The following is a 19,578-nucleotide window of genomic DNA, read 5'->3' as shown; positions in this document are numbered from 1 at the left end:
AGCTGTGATTGTTTCTCTGTAACCCTGGCCCTTTAATTTGTGTGTTTCTAGCTTCCTCTTTTTATCCTAGATTCAGACCCAATATATTTCTCATAATTTTCTTTGAAAAATCATCCAGTGTGCTGCGGTTAAAGAGAGTCAGTGATTACTTACCACACCTATATTCATAAAGAAAGTTAAAAGGCGGGGGGGCAGGGATGGAACCCTCATTGTTTGATAATCCCTGAGATGGTATCTCATGCACAGCTCCCCAGAAAGGCGAAATGTTAGAACGCTCACTTTTAAATTCACTTATAGCCAAACTCCTGAGATCAAACTCAGCTCTTCCCATCCCCAACTTCCCTCTGAGCACCTAACTGCCACTTCTCAGATGAAAGAGCATCTCCTGCTGTGGAACACTAGAATTCCTTAGCATTTTTATTCAAGGGAATTTTATCTGAATAAAGTCTAACGCACTTTTGACTCTTTCACATAGGTCTTAAAACATAGTGGGTATTTTGAATTTGTCCCTTCTACTTAAAGTAACACAGAAATGAGTCAGCACTCCAACGCAAATTATTTATAACAGACTTTCTTCAGACCTTAGAAAAATAAAAGTAGATGGGGGTTGGTTGGTTTAGAGACAGCAATCTGTATTTCACTAACAGATGCAAATCACTTCTTTATCTCAGGAACCTGAGCTATCATCCAGGGGAATCCTGAAGCTACAGACCGGCCATATCTTAGGTTTAGTCAGTGTGGTCTATGGGCCGACAGCAGCAAAATGGCCTGTGAGGCCAGGGTGGGGGTGAGGGAACTGTTAACAGCGCAGCTTTCTGGATCCCACCTTATAACTAGATGTGCATTCTGGAAATCTGCATTTTTTTAAAGATTTTATTTATTTATTTTATTTAGAGAGAGACATAGCGAGAGAGGGAACACAAGCAGGGGGAGTGGGAGAGGGAGAAGCAGGCTTCCCGCAGAGCAGGGAGCCCGATGCGGGAGCTCGATCCCAGGACCCTGGGATCATGACCTGAGCCAAAGGCAGAAGCTAAACGACTGAGCCACCCAGGCACCCCTGGAAATCTGCATTTTAACAAGTTCCCTGGGTGCCCACTAAGGTTTAAGTCTTCAAAAGCAGTAACCACTGCATAAAACCAAAAAGTCCTTTCCTTACTCCTCCACAAACTATAAGCTTCCAAAACAAAGAACTACTTGACTTTCCCTCATACACATTTGTATTTTCACTTCCTGTCTCTGCTCTCTCTGTCCAACTCCCCTTATCTTCTATTCACTTTTTTAAATCTAAATTCACTTCTGACAAAATCACCTTCAAGAACTCTTCCCTAATGTCCCTAGGATGTCACCTGTCTCTTCCCTGTGTTTCCAGACTGCCCATCCTGCTCAAGCATGTGCTTGTCCTGCATGTTGGCTATACCCATCTTCCTTGTAGAGTGTGGGTCTCTTGAGGACAGAGAAAATGTCATATGGATTTGTTTTTTAATTTCAGCACCTAGCAGAGTATCTTATATATAGCAGAAACCATATATGAGACAGATTAACAGGAGAAAAAAACCAAAGTTTTATTACATGCACAAAGAGGCCCAATAATGAAATTGAAACCTAAAGAAATGAGCAAGGCAGATAGTTTATATACTTTTTATGCAAAGATTCTTTGAGGAATTGACGGGACAAAGAAAACCTTGGGAGCTTCAATTGGTAAGAAATTCTAAACAGAATTTGGACCACAATAGTAAATTAGTAAAAAAAAAAAAAAAAAAAAAAAAAATTAACAAGGGTTATTTACACAGTCTCCTTGGCTCTAAATTTCCCATCTCTGGTGATAAGGATATCTCTTTACTTCCTGGTACAGGGAAGGTACCTTTCATGTGGGAGATTTATTTCCTGCTTTCAGGGGGACAGAGAAGGGTCTAAATGTCCTTTTTGTACAGGTTATCTCTTAAGTAATATTTATGTAAGATAATCAATATGCCAAGTGGTCCATCTTGGGATGGTCTGTCTTGGCCCCACGTACGCAAATTATTTAAATTCTCTACACATCAATGTTCTTATCTATAATAATAGTACATATGTGGCTGGATTTTTTTGAGTTATATAAAATAATCCAAGGGACTTTTCTCATAGTTCCTGGCACATAGGAAATATTCAATAAATGTTAATTGGTAAAAGTAATACAAATACCACACAGACAGATACCTGACACACAGTTGTTTGCTGCATGACTGAAATACAAATGAGTGAATGATGAATGAGTGAATGAATGAATGAATGGGACTTTGAAAATACCTTGTCTGGCCTTGATCTCCTTTCTGTTTTGCATATATTCCAGTTTCCCTGGTTCAGGCAAGCTTAGTTACTGTCTTTTATAGAGGTCTATCTTAAATTGTGTTGCCTTTATACCTGGAGGTACACAATCTTATTTTAGTTGTTGAATGTGTAAGCATTTATTACATTTCAAAAGCTACATATTTATTTTTAGGCATTTTGGGAAAAAAATATAAGTAGTACATAAACACTATGACTTCATAGATATTTTTATTTAGGGCAAGTCTAAAAAAGTCATTGAAGTTAAAATATAAGTGAATCTATTTAAAGAAAATTATTAATTTAATATAAGAAGTACATGGATATGACAAAGTTGTAAGGTTTAGACCACTAACTTATTATTCCTTTTACTGTTGAATTTCTCTTTATTAATTCAAATATTTGCTACTAATATTATTAGTAGTTCTTTGTTCAAAAGTTCGTGCTCTTGCTCTCTCTCTCTCTTCTTCCTCTATCCTACACTGCTTTCTGCTTTGGGCAGATTTCTACATCTCTTTTTCTCTACCATTGATCTCCCCTTATTTTTTCCCTGCATTTTGCCCACTCCATACTCTGCTGTTTTTGCTACAATGTGGCTTGTCCCTATGCACATCTCCCTGTCACGCGCTGCTAGTCGCTGTGACCATGAGGCTTCACTGAGCATCGGTCTCTCCTCTTAGGTTTCACACCCTGTTGGGGAGTCTGTTCCCATACTTTTGGAATGATACATTTTGAGAGTTTCAAGCCTATATGTGAGAGAAAGAAGAGCTTCAGAATATGATATGTCATAAGTTAACTAGAAGACTCACCTTTTAGTAGGGTCACCTTCAGGGAAGTCCTTTCAGGGAACAAACTAACCACATTTTTATGTTCTCCTTTGTTCTAAAGACTCCTCCTAACTGCCTCCCTCACACTTAAGATGGAGGGGCCTTCAGCTAAAGTGCTTCTGGGTACTTTACTTTTTTTTTTTTTTAAAGGTTTTATTTATTTGACAGAGAGAGACACAGAGAGAGAGGGAACACAAGCAGGGGGAGTGGGAGAGGGAGAAGCAGGCTTCCCGCGGAGCAGGGAGCCCGATGCGGGGCTCGATCCCAGGACCCCGGGATCATGACCTGAGCCGAAGGCAGACGCTTAACGACTGAGCCACCCAGGCACCCCTGGGTACTTTACTTTTTAATCCTTTATGGCCTGTTACTCAATTGTTAATTTTATGACTGATTACCTCTTTTAATGATGATTAGACTGAAGTACACAAACACTTGTCTAAAACAATATGAGTCCATGACATATTAAGGAGTTCTGTCAGAAATTTTCCATATTTCCGGGACCTTCTCTCACTAAGATACTTTACTCTCTCTTTTAAAATATGGTAATTTAAGTGGCTATTATGCACCTAATTTTATTTTTGAAATACATAATAACCCTACAGGAAACCTAATTATGAGTCATTGTAGCAAAGAGGAGTAAATAATCCTCCTGAAAATGGTCTCCTTTGAAAGCCTTTTAGGAAACAAAATTAAATTCTCCTAAGGAAGAAAATCTAATTTTATATGAAAGTTTTTTTTTTTTTGCATGCAAATAACAAATTTTGGCAAAATTTTACATAAATATATTTTTCTCAAATGGATATTTATAGTAATGCTTGATTCCTAGGCCAATTTATAAATATTTACTATTTTGTTTAGGTTATATCAAATTTTTTAAAAAAGGAAAATGAGTAAAAATAGTGTCTGAAGTAATAGGTTTTAGAAATTTTGCTAGTATAACAGAAACAAGTAAGCAACAAAAATATAAACACATGGGATAAAGTTTAAATGGAGCGGTTTAGAGAAAATAAAAATATAACATAGGAAGTCATTGGGAATGGTCTCTAATATGTTGAAAAGCTAATGCAGTATATATTTGCTCTTCTTTTTTATTTTCCTTTCTGAATAATTTTCAGTAATTTAAATACTCTGCTCCATTTTTGTTTTCTGTGTGTACTTTCTGAAGGTACAGAGCAGGCTAAGGCAGCTGGGCTGCAGAGTCAAGTAGAGAAGTTCAGAGTCTAGGCTAGAGTGTAAACTAGATCACGCAGGGCCTTATTGGTCAACACAGAAAGAAGTCATCGAAGGGTGTGCTCAGATTCGTGGTTGAAAAAAATACTCTGGCTATAGCATGGAGGATAGTTAGTGTGGATGAAAAGGCTGGTTAGAAGGGTCAGCTAGTGGGGCACCGGGGTGGCTCAGTCAGTTAAGCGTCTGCCTTCAGCTCAGGTCATGATCTCAGGGTCGTGGGATCGAGTCCCATATCAGCCTCTCTGCTCAGCGGGGAGTCTGCTTTTCCCTCTTAGTCTCCCTCCCTCTTTCTTTCAAATAAATAAACAAAATCTTTAAAAAAAAGAAGAAGAAGAAGAAGGGTCATTTAGGAAGGTTTACTGCAGGGATGAGATGATGATATGATAATGTAAACTAAGATGGCAGCTATAGAGATAGAGAAACAAGAGTGAGCTTGAGGATGGCCTGGATATGGGAGTAAATGAAAAGGATTATAGAAATATGAAAGATGCTTACATCTAGCTTCCTGGTTTGTGCAACTCCCTGGATGGTGATTTCATTTACCAATACTAGGAAATAGCGAATACTGGGAAATAATGGGAGAGGACCAGTTTTGAGGTCCTGTTTTGTAAAAAATGACTTGAAAGTACTTTGAAGACTTAGTAAGCCTTGTGAACTTTGGGGAGTTGCTCTTCTCTGGACTTGGTTTATTCATCTCCAAAATGAGGTGTTTACACCAAAAGACCTAATCAGTACCTACTGGAATTACAATGTTATCATTATGATTTCAATTATGTGTAAATTTAGAGAAAAGCAGAAAATTATATACTGGAAATGATAAGCTGAGGATTTGAATCTAATGTTAAAGGAAAAGGGATCAACATAGATGTCTAGGAAAGGGAATGGTATAATGAAACTGTAATTTGAAGGATATTATTCTGACAGCTGGACTGAAGCAAGAGAGAAATTAGTGGATGGGAAATCAGGGAAGAGGCTGAATCAGTGAAAGCCCAAATTGTATTAGGGACTCTAGAATAAGGAAGATTAGAGTTTTAGACAGCGTATAGAATGAATTAGCAGTATTTGATAATGTAAGTCAGAAAAATGAAAGAGAAACTAAAACTAACAATTTACGTTGTTTTCAAGCCTTAAACATGAAAATGATGGAGACACAAGAATGCATTTAAGGGATATTATTAGGACACTTGAGGACAATCAGTTTATCCGACATGCTGAGTGTATAGCAATGCCATATTTTCAAAAAGTGAATTACTTTTTCTAAGGAAAATAAGCATTCAGTAATAGGACTAGATGTAGCTTTCCCTTCAAAACATTACTAAATAGCATTTTAAAAGTACATGCAGAGATTCATTTAAAAGATTATAGTTGGTACTAATAATAATCTCTACAACTTGTTCTAAAACTTCTGTTCTTACTCGTTCTCTGATTCCATTTTTCAGCTCCGTGTGGTGGCCATTTTTCAGCTCCTAGTGGATTGATTCTTTCCCCAGGATGGCCAGGATACTATAAAGACTCTTTGAATTGTGAGTGGGTGATTGAAGCTGAACCCGGACACTCTATCAAAATTACATTTGAAAGGTCTCTACAAATATTTTTCTACCTTTAAAAAAATACAGATTATCTAAAAGAATAGTTGGCATTATCCATTTTATTTACCAAATCAATGTATCATTTTATTGCAATAGTCAATTTCTGTGCCTTGAATGTTTCAGTTTGTCCCTTTTAACCTTTCAGCCTGCTTTCAAGTTAATTTTCTATTTGTTTAATGCTCTGTCAGTACTATTGAGATATGTAAGATGGACCTTTTTTGCTTTATATACATATGCTTCATATGCATATGCTTTATAAACATATATACACTACTGAGATATGAACATGTGACCTTTAACGTAACAAGTTTACTTGTCCTGATTTTAAAGGGCCTGTGTGTTCTGCTGTATTTCGAATGGCAAAAGTGTTATAAACACATTTGCATTTATACTGTAGTAGAGACTAAAAACACTCAAGCACACCATCCGTGTATCTACGACTACAAGTCCTTCAGAAAAATGGCTATGTCAAATTAATGTGTGTTAATGATTGGCCAGTTGAACATTTTTTCCCTAGGAAAAATAGCATTACTGATCAAATAATCTATGCCATGAAAGATTACAATATTAAATATTAAAAAGTTAAAAGACTGAAGCTTCAGGTCTGTGATTGGATCACTATTTACAAATTGAAATGCAAGTATTTATATAATTTCCCAATTATATTGTTGACTCCCTTCATCTTTCAATCCCTTTATTTTAAAAAAATAAACTTTTTAAGCATTATATTCACACAGAAAACATAAACATAGCAGAATTATGCTGATGATTGAATTTTATGAATATAACATGATCCTTCCCTGATCCAAGAGGTTCTTCACTGAATTAATCTGTCCATACTAGTGTTACAACTTGAGAAGAAAACAAATTCTATTTGACAGCTGTAAAGTGTTAAACATCTCACATGAGGCCATCCTACCTTACTGTGGCCTACACAACTTGACTACAACTGAATTAGTTTGCTAGGGCTGCCATAACAAGATACCACAGACTAAGTGGCTTAACCAACAGAAATCTATTTCCTCACAGTTCTGGGGAGGCTGGATGTCTGAGATCAAGGCGTCAACAGGGTTGTTTCTTCTGAGGCCTTTGTCCTTGACTTATAGTTGGCTATCTTCTCCCTATGTCTTAACATGGTCTTTCTTCAGAATTTTCTCTTCTTATGAGGATACCAGTCATGCTGGACCACCCATATGTTCTCATTTACCTTGCTTATATCTTTAAAGGACCTTTCTCCAAATACAGGCACATTCTGAGGTACTAGGGGTTAGGACTTCACATATCAATTTTAGGGGGATACAATTCAACCCAAAACAGTGACTTATGCACTTAAAAAAAAAAAAAAAAAAGTTTATATTTAGAATACTTTGGCAGAGTTTTTTGTTGTGATGTTGAAATCATATCCTTTATTCAGTGATATAGCCTGTGTTGCCATAGCAATTTTAGTGAAAAGCATATGATTTATTCAGAATAAAATCTTCATCAAATAACAGTGTTCCATGAATGTGGGACCCAAATTTACCAAACTTACCCAAATTCTATTTGGTTTGGAATATATAATATAACATAATAATATTGATCATATCATTTAATAATTTAAAAAATTGTATTGATTCATGTCAATGAGACAGATTTATTACATATTTTTAATTTGTTAAATTTAGAGCATCACATTTGAAGGATTAGCATATTCTTCTATCATAATTGATTCATATTTTAAATAAGTACATTTATATAGGTGTAAGTACATAATTTTAGTATTTCCTGTTTTGGACATAACATTATTCTGTATGAGGTGTTATGATAAGACAATTGAAAATGTATTATACTCCCATAGTTTATAACATCTATCTGTCACCCATATATTTCTTACCATGTCATTACCTTCAATATCTAAATAAAAAGACTTGAGCCTCACCTTATATGCAGAGGAAAGTCTGGCCCCTCCTTAAATTTTCAGAATTCCTAGGGATGCTTTTGTTCACTTCCAGCTCTGAAATCCTGCTCTTAGCGACATCTCACTTGTGAGCTCTGGAGGCTGCCACCCTCCCTCACCTCCTTATGCTGCTCCTTATTTGTATCACTTCCCTTCCTTCTCACAAAAACCTTAATACAAGGGATAATCAAAGAGAATTACTGCACTGTCTCAATTTTTTCCTGGTAATCCCCATCTCGGGAATGATTGTGTGTATCTCCCCAGTGCCCTCTCTTATCCCAGACTCTTCCCTGCCTCTGGCCTTGTCCACACCCAGGATCTTCAACCCTCCTTCCTCTACCTCTCAGTACTCCCTCCAGAATTCAGCAGGGTAAACATCTACTGTTACTTTATTATTCAGAGCAATTTAAATGCTTGTTTCTCTGAGCTTCCAACTGGGTGATATTGGGGGGCAGGACTGGGGGTGGATTTTGTTTTTCTTTACAAACATGCTAATTAAGATTTTTTTCCTAAATCAAAGATCAGTGTTTTCCTAAGAATTCACTCTTTTTCCATCTCCCAGCTGACTCCAATGCTAGACAACTTTAAAAATAGCTTATTTTCATTATTTTATATTCAATTTAAAAACACTACATAAGCATAAAATAGTATCACTAGAAAATTAGTTCAAGTTTTATTACCACAAAATGCATTATTTTATTGAAAAGGATCCCCTGGTTTGCTAATGAGAGTCATTAACCATCATTAAATAAATAAATAACACATGCTATCTCTCAGCCCTAAGTAGGCTATCTAGAATTGCCAACTTGAGAAGCAGATTGCAAAGCAGTCCTTATAATTCAGAGCACCACACTTGTGACTTTTGATTTTATACTTTTTTTGAAGACACATTTTCTCTGTCCAAAGTTTTTAACATGTGTGTTCTATCCCTCCTGATAGGCAGTTACATGGGCCACTTTGCTGCTTGCCTGTCTTGGATAGATACCTTCAGAATCTCTAAAGTGAATTAATGTACATTCTGCAGCCTATATTCTAAGTTAAACCATCCCAGACTTACCTTCCTGGTTAAAAAAAAAAAAACAAAAAACAAAAAAACTCAGCGATTTTTATAAACTGTAATGCCAGTTAAACAGACAAAAACCCAATTTAATTTTGATAAATATAGTTACTTAGCACTTTTTACTCTGCCACTTTCTTATTCTCTTATCTGCTTACTGTGACACAAATCCTTTAAGCTAGGCTGTAGGCAAGAGTCACACTGAAAAGTGATTTTCGATGCTAGGGTTTGGGCACAGCAACAATAAACAGTTCTGTAGGTCAGCCAGAACAGGCCTGGGGTGAGAAATGATTCCCAGAGTCCAACGATTTTGTCTTCTTCCCGTGAGCACCACTGAGCAGGGCTTGTCAAACTGTGCCTCTCTTCTGAATCCCTAAGTCTCCCTCTGAAGCAAATTATAAACCTCCTAGCTCCTTCACCTTCCTGATACCAGTGATACCAATGTGTGTATGTATATATATACACACAGAGATATACACATAATCTCTACGTATAACTATTCCTTGTTAATTAGCTCAAACACTGGAAGAATCAAGAGTTAGAAATGCATTAAGAATTTACTGAGGTTATTTTCACTATTTTAACATAGACAGGGCATAGCTGTATCAGTATATTTCTTTGGAATTTTACTTTGTATAACTAAAATAAATAGTCTCAGTTCTTTAAAAAATGTTCTAAACTGAAATGTTTGTTTGAGCGCTTGAGTCCTCTATCTACCTCTCCCTCAGACACACACACACACACAGCACAAACACAACACACACGCGAGCCCGTAAGATTCTTGAATTGGAGCGATTTGAAAGGAAAGTTATTTAAATACCCTCCTCCATTTCTTCTTTTCTAAAGATCCTTTAAGGGTATGAGGTTTTACTTTAGGGCTGTCCATATCCCGTGTGCTTTGTCAGAAAATTGGTTCCTTTAAAATAATCCACATCTTAAATAGCCGGCACATGGTTAGGAGTAGCTCAGTCGCAAAGCGGTGAGCAAGGGACTTCGTCAAGTTAAAAAATAAATGAGAGGTTTATCCATTAGATTAGAGGCATAAAATAGTCACCTTGAAATTAGAAATATGTACATCTATCACTTCTTTGTTTACTGACCCTATAATATCTTGGTGTTTCATTTCCCTCATAAGATTGTTTTGAGAAACAAGATATCCTCTCTGAAGTATCAAATAAGAATTATGTCTTGAAAAACCTAATTCCCTTCTGGTTTCCAACTAAGCTATTGTAAGAACACTGGTTGCTAGCTCTTTAATAATTTCTGTCATTCTGAGAATACTTCTTATAGAATTTTTTTTCCAAATAATGAATTGTATTTATTACTGAGCCATGTCACTTGCTTTCTTGTACCCAGAAATAATTTAATTTGGTTAAAATGAAATTTTATAAATAAATCCTATAACGAAGATGATGGCATAGCTATTTTCCTATATTCTCAAATGTAGCAATTGACTAGATTTAATTTACAGGGGTGGAAAAAAAAAACCTAAAATATATCACAAATATATTAGCCACTACTTGGCTTCTTGAAATTGTCTCAAATACCTTAAGTCAATGAAATCTTAAGAAATCGAATTTCCTGTCAACACAGAGCAAAATAATAATGCCTAGGAACATATGTGGTTTTTAAACTGTTTACCTCTTCTTAACATAGCTAAACTGTTACAAGTCTTATATTCAGATCTGCAGAGGAATTTTGCTTTGTTTCTTCCAACAGTTTCTAAATGTTCTCAATATTTGGCAGCTTCTAAATGAACTCATTTACTATTAATCATCCTAAGCCCGTCTTTCTATCCCTTTTCCTGTCCTCAATTCCTAGACCATAGCTATGTATCACTCTTCCAGACAGCAACTTGTTTTTACTTTTAAATTAATGAGGACTATTTCAATTTGGTCAGAATGGTTTTGGATTACATCAAGAATGTTTTTAAAAGACAACAAAAATTGAGTAAGATTATGTTCAATTTCATTTTTAATATCATCTAGTGGTTCCACAACATTTGTTTATGATAAACAATAAATTTAATGTCATAAACAAATGAACACTAGAGTGAGGCAGTTTATGAGAAATGTATACAACTATCTTGAAACACAAAATGAAAGAAATTCAAATTATTGTGTAACCCTAATTCATTTCCCTTGTTATTCTAATGTATTTTTATAGTTCCTTAGGGCAAATCTGTGCTGATTTTCTTTTTAAGGATTCACTCCTACTGAACAGTGTTCTCTATATCATCAGTTAATGTTGCTATTCTATTAAGAATTGTCTCTTTATGTTTCAATTCAAAGTAATCTCTGACTCTTCTGTGCATTTTAATTTGGTTATTATCAGCTGACTAGCTACCGAAGTGGAACTCCAATTTTAATACTACAATAGACGGACTACAAAACAACCAAATAATGGATTCACAATGTATAATTGTCTGATCATTTACTTAAAGGACATAGTGTGTTCCTATACATTTCCTATTCTAAATTGTATTATTGGAAAAGTTATTTTTAGACCAATGCAATATATTCCATATTGCAAAATAAAAACCAAGATAAGCTTATGAAATTCATTCATTTTACTAAGTATATTGCTTAACAGGGTGTAAAAGTGGTACAGATTGAAAAATATTTCAATTACACTTCTTAAATAGCATTTAAAATGCTATTTTATTAATAATATTTTATGCATGTTAAAAGTGGCTCTGTGTTGATTGCATTTATAAAATATGCATCTTTTAAGAGAATTGAAAACATCAACAGTAACCACCACCAAAAATCGAATAATAAAACCAGCCAGCATAGCATAGCATAGTATAGAGGCTAGGGACAGAGAGACTTGGGTTTGAACTATTCAAGTTCTGCAGGCCTCAGTTTTCTTACCTGCAAAATGAGTATAATAATAGGAGCTAACTGACAGGGTTAGTGTGAGGTTTGGATAAATGAATATAGATAAAATATTTATCAGAGCAAGCACTTAGTGAACATCAACTGCATCGTCGTTATTATCATTACCTACTTATAATTAGGACAACTGTTTTGAAATAAAAACTGTATAAAGTTTTTAATGGCAAAATAGATTTGTCAGAAAAAAAAAAAGGACCACAATGTAAAGCAGAAGTCAGATTTGAAATATATATACAAGTAAGATGAGAATCTGATTAACGGATTGAAGATAAATATGAATCACATAGTTTTCCATAAAATGAGGAAAGTAAAAGAAAGGTGACTCCCAAAAAATGCTTGGTTAATGAAAAGGCCATTTGTTTACTGAGGATATTCCATAATATTTGAAAGAAATCTTACTTATGAACAACAAATATGTATATACATACCTCTTTAATGATAATTTCCCATAAGAATAAGAGCTTATAACTTAGGTATTTAGCACATGATGAGGTCTTAAATGATACGTATGATATTAGGTAAGCTAAAGAAAAATTTAATATAAAAATTATAAAAAGTTTAGTCATTTAAATAGCAATCTAAATCATTATTTTCCTTATAGTGTTATTCTAATAAATATATTTTCACATTGTCTCTTAATCCTAGATTTCAGACTGAACTGAATTATGATGTTCTGGAAGTGCACGATGGACCAAATCTTCTGTCACCCTTGCTTGGATCCTACAATGGTACACAAGTGCCCCAGTTTCTATTCAGTAGCAGTAATTTTATATACCTTCTGTTTACAACAGACAACAGCCGTTCTAATAATGGTTTCAAGATTCATTATGAAAGTAAGTAAAGACAAAATATTTTTTGATTTCCCTATTCTCTTTTCCCTACATTTGGTATTACCATTGCATCATTAAAAGAACTACAAGATTTATTAAGAAAATAAAATTAAAGCTTTCCTTGACCCATGAGAATGCTAATGCTTTGCAAGGTATGTGTTTTAGTAAATTCTGCAAAGGAGTTTTCAACAATATCTGTCTAACGTCATCATGAAAGGAAATACTAAGGAAATCTCAGAAGTATCCTTCTGAGGCTTCCTTACATAGTTATTTGTGCACAATTCTGAAAAGCCAATAATAGTAAATATCAATCTAAGATGTCTATGAACATTGACAGATTCCTTTAACATGTACTTCATAAATTCATTCTTTTGTGTTTTACCCACATTAATTGCACACATTTTCCATTTAAAATATTCAATTTTATTATTTTGTGTAAAATACTGAAAATTATGTTAACATTGAAAAGTAAAGTACATACATGTATATTCAAATATGACTAACATAACTGATCAAAGACTATATATTAAAACAAGCTGTGATTCACAGTGTTGCAATCAGCTTATAATAATCCCACCTAAAATATTATAGTTTTATTTAAAACAAATCTAAAATACATTTGATATTTTAAAATAATTTGATTCTGGTATATACATAGAAACAAGTTTTTTAATTTATAAACATTTGGCATATTTATACGTGTATGGGTGTATTGTATATGATGTATACATATAAACTCATATATGCACGCGTTTGCAACTCAAGGTACATTGCCATGTATCTTTGTGTGAAAAGAGGTTTTGGTGAATTGGATCTAATAGCACATTTAAGAGGGTACTGCAAGATATCTTTATATCAAGTACAGTTAAGTATTAAATCACTTCTTTTTATATTCACGTCTCCTACACCCCTTGCCCCCTCAAGAAAAATTTTTCATTTGAAATTTATAACTTTATATTCCATATTGGGTGTCTTTTCAGTAGATTTGATCAATGGACTCCTGGGCTTTTAAAACAATAATAAATATATATTCATTACTCTTTTAAAGATTGTATTATCCATAATATTATTTAATTATATTAACTTCTTTTTTTACTTAGAGCTTTATGGCATCAAAGTATATTTCCTAAATATTATTGTAAAATGTAACAAGAAGATTAACACATGCTTGGAAATTCAAATGAACTGAAGGGCCTTAAGTGAGATTTTTAGTTTAACATATGTGTGTTAAAGTTGAGTCAGAGTAAAGTCATTTTTTTGCAATCTATTTCAAAATTAATTCTTATTAGCAATTAATTTTTATCAATATGTTACAAATGGGCAGGCACTTTTCCTTTAATCCATTGCTATATTCTGTACCTAACAAATCACATTCAATCCCACTCCAACCAAGGTATGTGGTCTTGATCACGTGTCAGACAGGACAATTTTAAGAATTAAGTAAAATCACACATGCAATGTGTTTTTATAATAGCATGCAGTGAGTAATGAATGATAGCTCATATTTTTTCTTTGAAAACTAAACGGATGAGGAATTAAAATGAGAAGCAAGCTCAAATGTATCTTTGTTATAAAAGGAATTGTTCACAAATACTTGTTAAAGACAATAGAGCAGACTTTTACTACAGTGGGGTTTTCTCTAAGGGGAGAGAGATTGAGCTCAGCTCTGACTACAAGTGGGACTTTATAGTCAGGGAGCAGGGTGTGTGGGGGGCGGAGCGGAATCAGTGGATGGGAAATTGCTAAGAGGGGCAGAGGATTAGAGGTAGGGGGAATCTGGCTAAACCCACCAGACAGGATATTTGCTGAAGCAGGCCAGAGTGAGAAGATACTGAGGGTGGGGAATAAGGAATTTGATTAGATATCAAGGGAGGGGTATTTTCAGTAAACTGACCCAGTAGGATTGCTGCTAGAACTGGACTAAATGGGTCACAGGTGAGGTCTAGTTAAAAGGATTCAGAGGAGCCTGACTAAAGGTTGTTCAAGGCAGAGCGTCTCTGTCACAGTCAGCAAGTGTGTCACCCATAGGCTCTTGGTAACATAATCGAAGTTACCATTGGAAACTAGTGATGAAAAAGACTGAGTGGAGGAGACTGAGAGCTAGAGAGGCTGAGGTTGATCAAAGACACTTTGGATGTTGGTTTAGGTCAAATCTGGCCCGAAGGCAGTAACGTTCTATTTAAATTATATTTATATAATTTAAATATAAATTATATTATTTATAAGAGATCACTTCCTCTCATTTTTATTCTATTTAGTGTTGTGGTTTAATTACTACTGTGGAACAATCTCTAACATCACAAGCCCTTTCTTTTCAGGAACACAAACAAGCAAAGACCTGTTTTTTTTGTTGTTGTTACTTAGTAAGTTTCCCAGCTGGAGGTAACCAAACTATCTTTTTTTTAAATGAACCGTTCACAAACCCCCAAATCAATAGAATGAAATTTTAATTATTACACTAATTAAAACTTTAAATATGTAATTGGTATTTAGTGACTTTCTATTTTTTTAATTAAATCCATTAAAAAAGAAAACATGATTTTTCCGGGAGACCAAAATGCGATGGGAAGGATTATTTGCAGTGCTACCTCTGCTTCCACTCCAGATTTTTCTTGTATCCCGTTGCTGGGGCACTATTTACCCAACTCTACTTTCTCTCAAAACAGGGAGATTGCAAAAACTGTACCAATGACATAAGATTCATAGTTTTCAAAACACATTAAAAAAATAATAACAACATGGACTGGAATTTAGGAACATAACCCATTTTTTTCTTTCAGTACAATTAATTTTCCCTCCCTCTCCCAAGAAAAAGTTCTGTTTATTGTGTTGTATTTCTTTAAAGACAAGTATAATTAAGTCTTCTTGGAAATGTAAATAATATATAAAACAATAAAATTATAAATGGATACGGAACAAATTTATAGACACAGATACCCATCTCCAAAGACATATTTTTTGTATGCAGGTATATATATATTTTTTCCAACTATGGGAAATGGAAGACATCTAAGAGAATGTACTGTTTAAATAACAGTTCTTGTATTTAAAGTCAATACATATGGGAGTGGTAGAGGAATCAAAATATTTCCATTGCCTTGATTTATTTTCTTGTCAATCAATTATGAAATATCACCTTTAACTTATTCTGTGACTGCTAGATGTATACAGTGCAGTAAGAGACATAAAAGAAACGTGTTATCTTACTTTATCCATCAGTTGGAGAGACAAGGACAATGAAATGACTAACCTTGTACTAATATTCATTGACCTTTAGTCTGAATAATCTGAAACCATTAAAATCACTTTTGGAGAATTACATTTGCTTGATTTTGTTTTTACCATGATTTACATTTTATGTGACTTCTTCAAGCCCACATTTCCCTGATTTCTTAAAATTTCGCTACAAAATAGGAGTTTTGGATAAAGGAAAGTTATTTATGGGCCGGAGCATTAGAAGATCATGACTTGAAGGAGAGGGCATCTGAGTTTGGTAAAAATTGAGAAGATTTTGTAAATTAAAGGGATGATTGAGTGTATTTGTGGTAGTAAGATAAAATATAAAACTGGTAAGGAAACTTACCTGACTGGTAGGAAAGATGACTACTGAGAAATAATGGAAATTACAAATAGTAGAATTCAATTTGGAAGTCTTGAATTTCAAGGTGATGACTTTGAACTTGATGCCATGAAAAGTAGGGTGCAAGAGCAATGAAGTAACATATTTTAGGGATATATGTGTCCAAAATTATATCCAGGATAGACTAGAGATGAAGGATACTGAAAGAGAGGGCAGACATCATTATTTGTCTTATAGAATTGAAGTGATGAAGGCCTTGGGTAGGGTAAGAGAAGTAATAAATGACATGATGCTTTTCAATGAGGACAGATTTCAGACATATTTTGTGGAGGAAAAACACAGTGTGAGAGGGATTGAAAGATGAAGGAGGATCTCAAAGCCTTGGATGCTAGAAGACAAATGGTCACATTGAGAAGAGGAATACAGCAGGTTAAAGTAATTGTGTTGAAGATAAGATTTTGTTATTTTTTAGTTTCTCATTAAAAACAACAACATTTAAATGAAATGGATACGTCTGATAAATATATTTAAAATGTGTACTTTGTCTCTTTAAAAATTGAACTACTATGTTTTTAGTATTTTGTTTAGCTTCATTTTAAAATTGGATAGTAATACAAATAAATAGTTTCTCTGGTGGATGTGATTTAATCAGATATAATTTGAAAATGCTAATTATTATATTTTTGGAATATAAAAACAACAGTAATTCATTGTTTAAGCCTTTCATTTAGGAAGAAGAAGGTAATTTTTTATTTTACCTTATACCTCAATTCTTAACTCAGGGCATTTTTTTGCATCCCAGGAAACATTTGGCAATATCTGGAGACATTTTTGGTTGTCATGACTGGAGAAGTTAGAGGTCAGGAATGCTGCCAAACATACTGCAAAGCACAGGACAGGCCCAGGACAAAGAATCGTAAACCCCAAAAACTCAACAGGGCCAATGATGGGAAACCATGTCTTACTAAGGGAAAGGCATTGTCATGGTGTGGTTTCAGCTAGACATTATAAGTCACAAGGAAGCTTATCATCAGGAGACACCAGATACACTGAAGGCTATTGAAAACCCTGACAAGGGGCGCCTGGGTGGCTCAGTTGTTAAGCGTCTGCTTTCGGCTCAGGTCATGATCCCAGGGTCCTGGGATCGAGCCCCGCATCGGGCTCCCTGCTCTGCAGGAAGCCTGCTTCTCCCTCTCCCCCCGCCCCCGCTTGTGTTCCCTCTCTCGCTGTGTCTCTCTCTGTCAAATAAATAAATAAAATCTTAAAAAAAAAAAAAAAAAGAAACAAAACCCTGACAAGTAGCCAACAGAGTTGTACTCTTTTATTTAGAAAGGTACTGGCATTCATACTTTCATATTTCCCTATATATTTATATCTATATAATTTTTTATTTTATTTTATTTTTTTTTAAGATTTTATTTATTTATTTGACAGAGAGAGATACAGCGAGAGAAGGAACACAAGCAGGGGGAGTGGGAGAGGGAGAAGCAGGCTTCTCGCTGAGCAGGAAGCCCGATGTGGGACTCGATCCCAGGACCCTGGGATCATGACCTGAGCTGAAGGCAGACGCCTAACGACTGAGCCACCCAGGCGCCCCTATCTATATAATTTTTTTTTTTTTTAAAGATTTTATTTATTTATTTGAGAGAGAGAGCATGAGAGGGGGGAGGGTCAGAGAGAGAAGCAGACTCCCTGCTGAGCAGGGAGCCCGACGTGGGACTCGATCCCGGGACTCCAGGATCATGACCTGAGCCGAAGGCAGTCGCTTAACCAACTGAGCCACCCAGGCGCCCTCTATATAATTTTTTAAAGATTGATTTATTTATTTGAGAGAGAGAGAGAGAGCAAGGGGAGGGGCAGAGGGAAAGGAAGAGAGAGAATCCCAAGCAGACTCCCCATTGAGCATAGAGCCTGACATGGGGCTCGATCCCTGGACTCTGATATCATGACCTGAGCCAAAGTCAAGAGTTGGCCGCTTAACCGACTCAGCCACCCAGGTGCCCCATATCTATATGATTTATAACAATGTAAAGTTTGATAGATAATTATACATTTTCATCAGGTTCTTATATAACTAAGTGATCTGAATGTAGACTTCGTGGGTAGAAAATGTCAAAACAAATTTGTTAGACAATTGCTGGTTGTTTAAATAAAGCTATGGGCACATTAATTTATTTGTGAAAATCATAACTCACAATCGTTTGAAGAAATAGGAATCAATTTTGGCAAATCTGAATCCATCAAACTTACTCTTTGTCGTATTCCCTTGTTTCCTAGGTGTTACAGTGAACACTTATTCTTGCTTGGACCCTGGCATTCCTGTACACGGCCGTCGCTACGGTCATGATTTCTCCATAGGTTCTACTGTTTCATTTAGTTGTGATCCAGGATACAGGCTGAGCCATGAAGAGCCTCTTCTGTGTGAAAAAAACCACTGGTGGAGTCATCCACTCCCAACCTGTGATGGTAAGAATTAATTCAACATGCAAAATAAGCTGATTTATAAACCAAAAAGAAGTCAATATAATATTTATAAAATGTGAGACATAATACAACTATAAATATTTCATGTTAAAAGATTATCTTGAATTTTGGTAGTTTTCTTATCAGACCATTAATAAAATAAAAAATGCATTATATGTCACCAAGACTTCAAAAAGAAAAAATAAATATTGATAACCAGCCAAACTTACCCTATGCCTTACCCTATGCCTAAAGATGGTATATATATTTTCAAAATATGCACTTAACCAGTTTAAGTGCATATTGTGTGCTTGGACCTTTGACAAAGTAGCATTGAAAATGTCAAATTGCTATCAATGAATGCACAAAAGAAACAGAATATTACCTCCCAAGTTGGAAGGCAAAATGTATCAGTCCAAATTCTACCTAAGTATACAGCACTATGACAACATCCTCAGGCTGTCGTGTGGTGGCAAATTCTTGGTCATGATGAATATTCTACCAGTGTCCTTACCTCTTCTTTGTTTCAATGGAGAATAAGTCAGAAATGCTTCATTTTTCAGAAAACACATGTGAAAATACAGTGGAAGAAACTGCTTCGCTAAGCTCAAGAAGTGTTTTCATACTTGCTTTATCAAAAAGCACACACAATGTAAATCTATGCATTATTTGATCCTGGGCTTTATTTTTTATTTATAACACTATTTCCAAGTTCTGTACTTGTTCTTGTTCAAAGTGGAAGATCACATTTGTCATTTTATGATTAAAGTTTCAAATACTGTCACTTCCACTATTTTTTAGAAAGAGTTTTAGGCCAATTTGTTTTTATAAAAAGGTTTAAAGGAATCATCAGCACATCTTCCTT

At 34.9% G+C, this 19,578-nt stretch overlaps 1 protein-coding gene across 7 annotated transcripts in view; it reads left to right on the top strand.

Annotated features, from left to right (window-relative positions):
* Positions 1-19,578, top strand: part of CSMD3 (CUB and Sushi multiple domains 3) — a 1,192,082-nt gene that overhangs the window by 781,654 nt on the left and 390,850 nt on the right. For all 7 annotated transcript variants that reach the window (XM_032415697.1, XM_032415696.1, XM_032415695.1 and 4 more), the window contains 3 exons: positions 5,801-5,939; positions 12,486-12,673; positions 18,528-18,716. In XM_032415697.1, the coding sequence (XP_032271588.1) occupies positions 5,801-5,939; positions 12,486-12,673; positions 18,528-18,716 (516 nt within the window). The remainder of the gene's footprint in view (positions 1-5,800; positions 5,940-12,485; positions 12,674-18,527; positions 18,717-19,578) is intronic.

The sequence above is a fragment of the Phoca vitulina genome, unplaced genomic scaffold, assembly GCF_004348235.1.
Source record: "Phoca vitulina isolate PV1807 unplaced genomic scaffold, GSC_HSeal_1.0 scaffold18, whole genome shotgun sequence".
Taxonomy (NCBI): Eukaryota; Metazoa; Chordata; class Mammalia; order Carnivora; family Phocidae; genus Phoca; species Phoca vitulina.
Note: the sequence above shows the minus strand (reverse complement) of the source record. Positions and strands in the feature narration are given on the sequence as shown.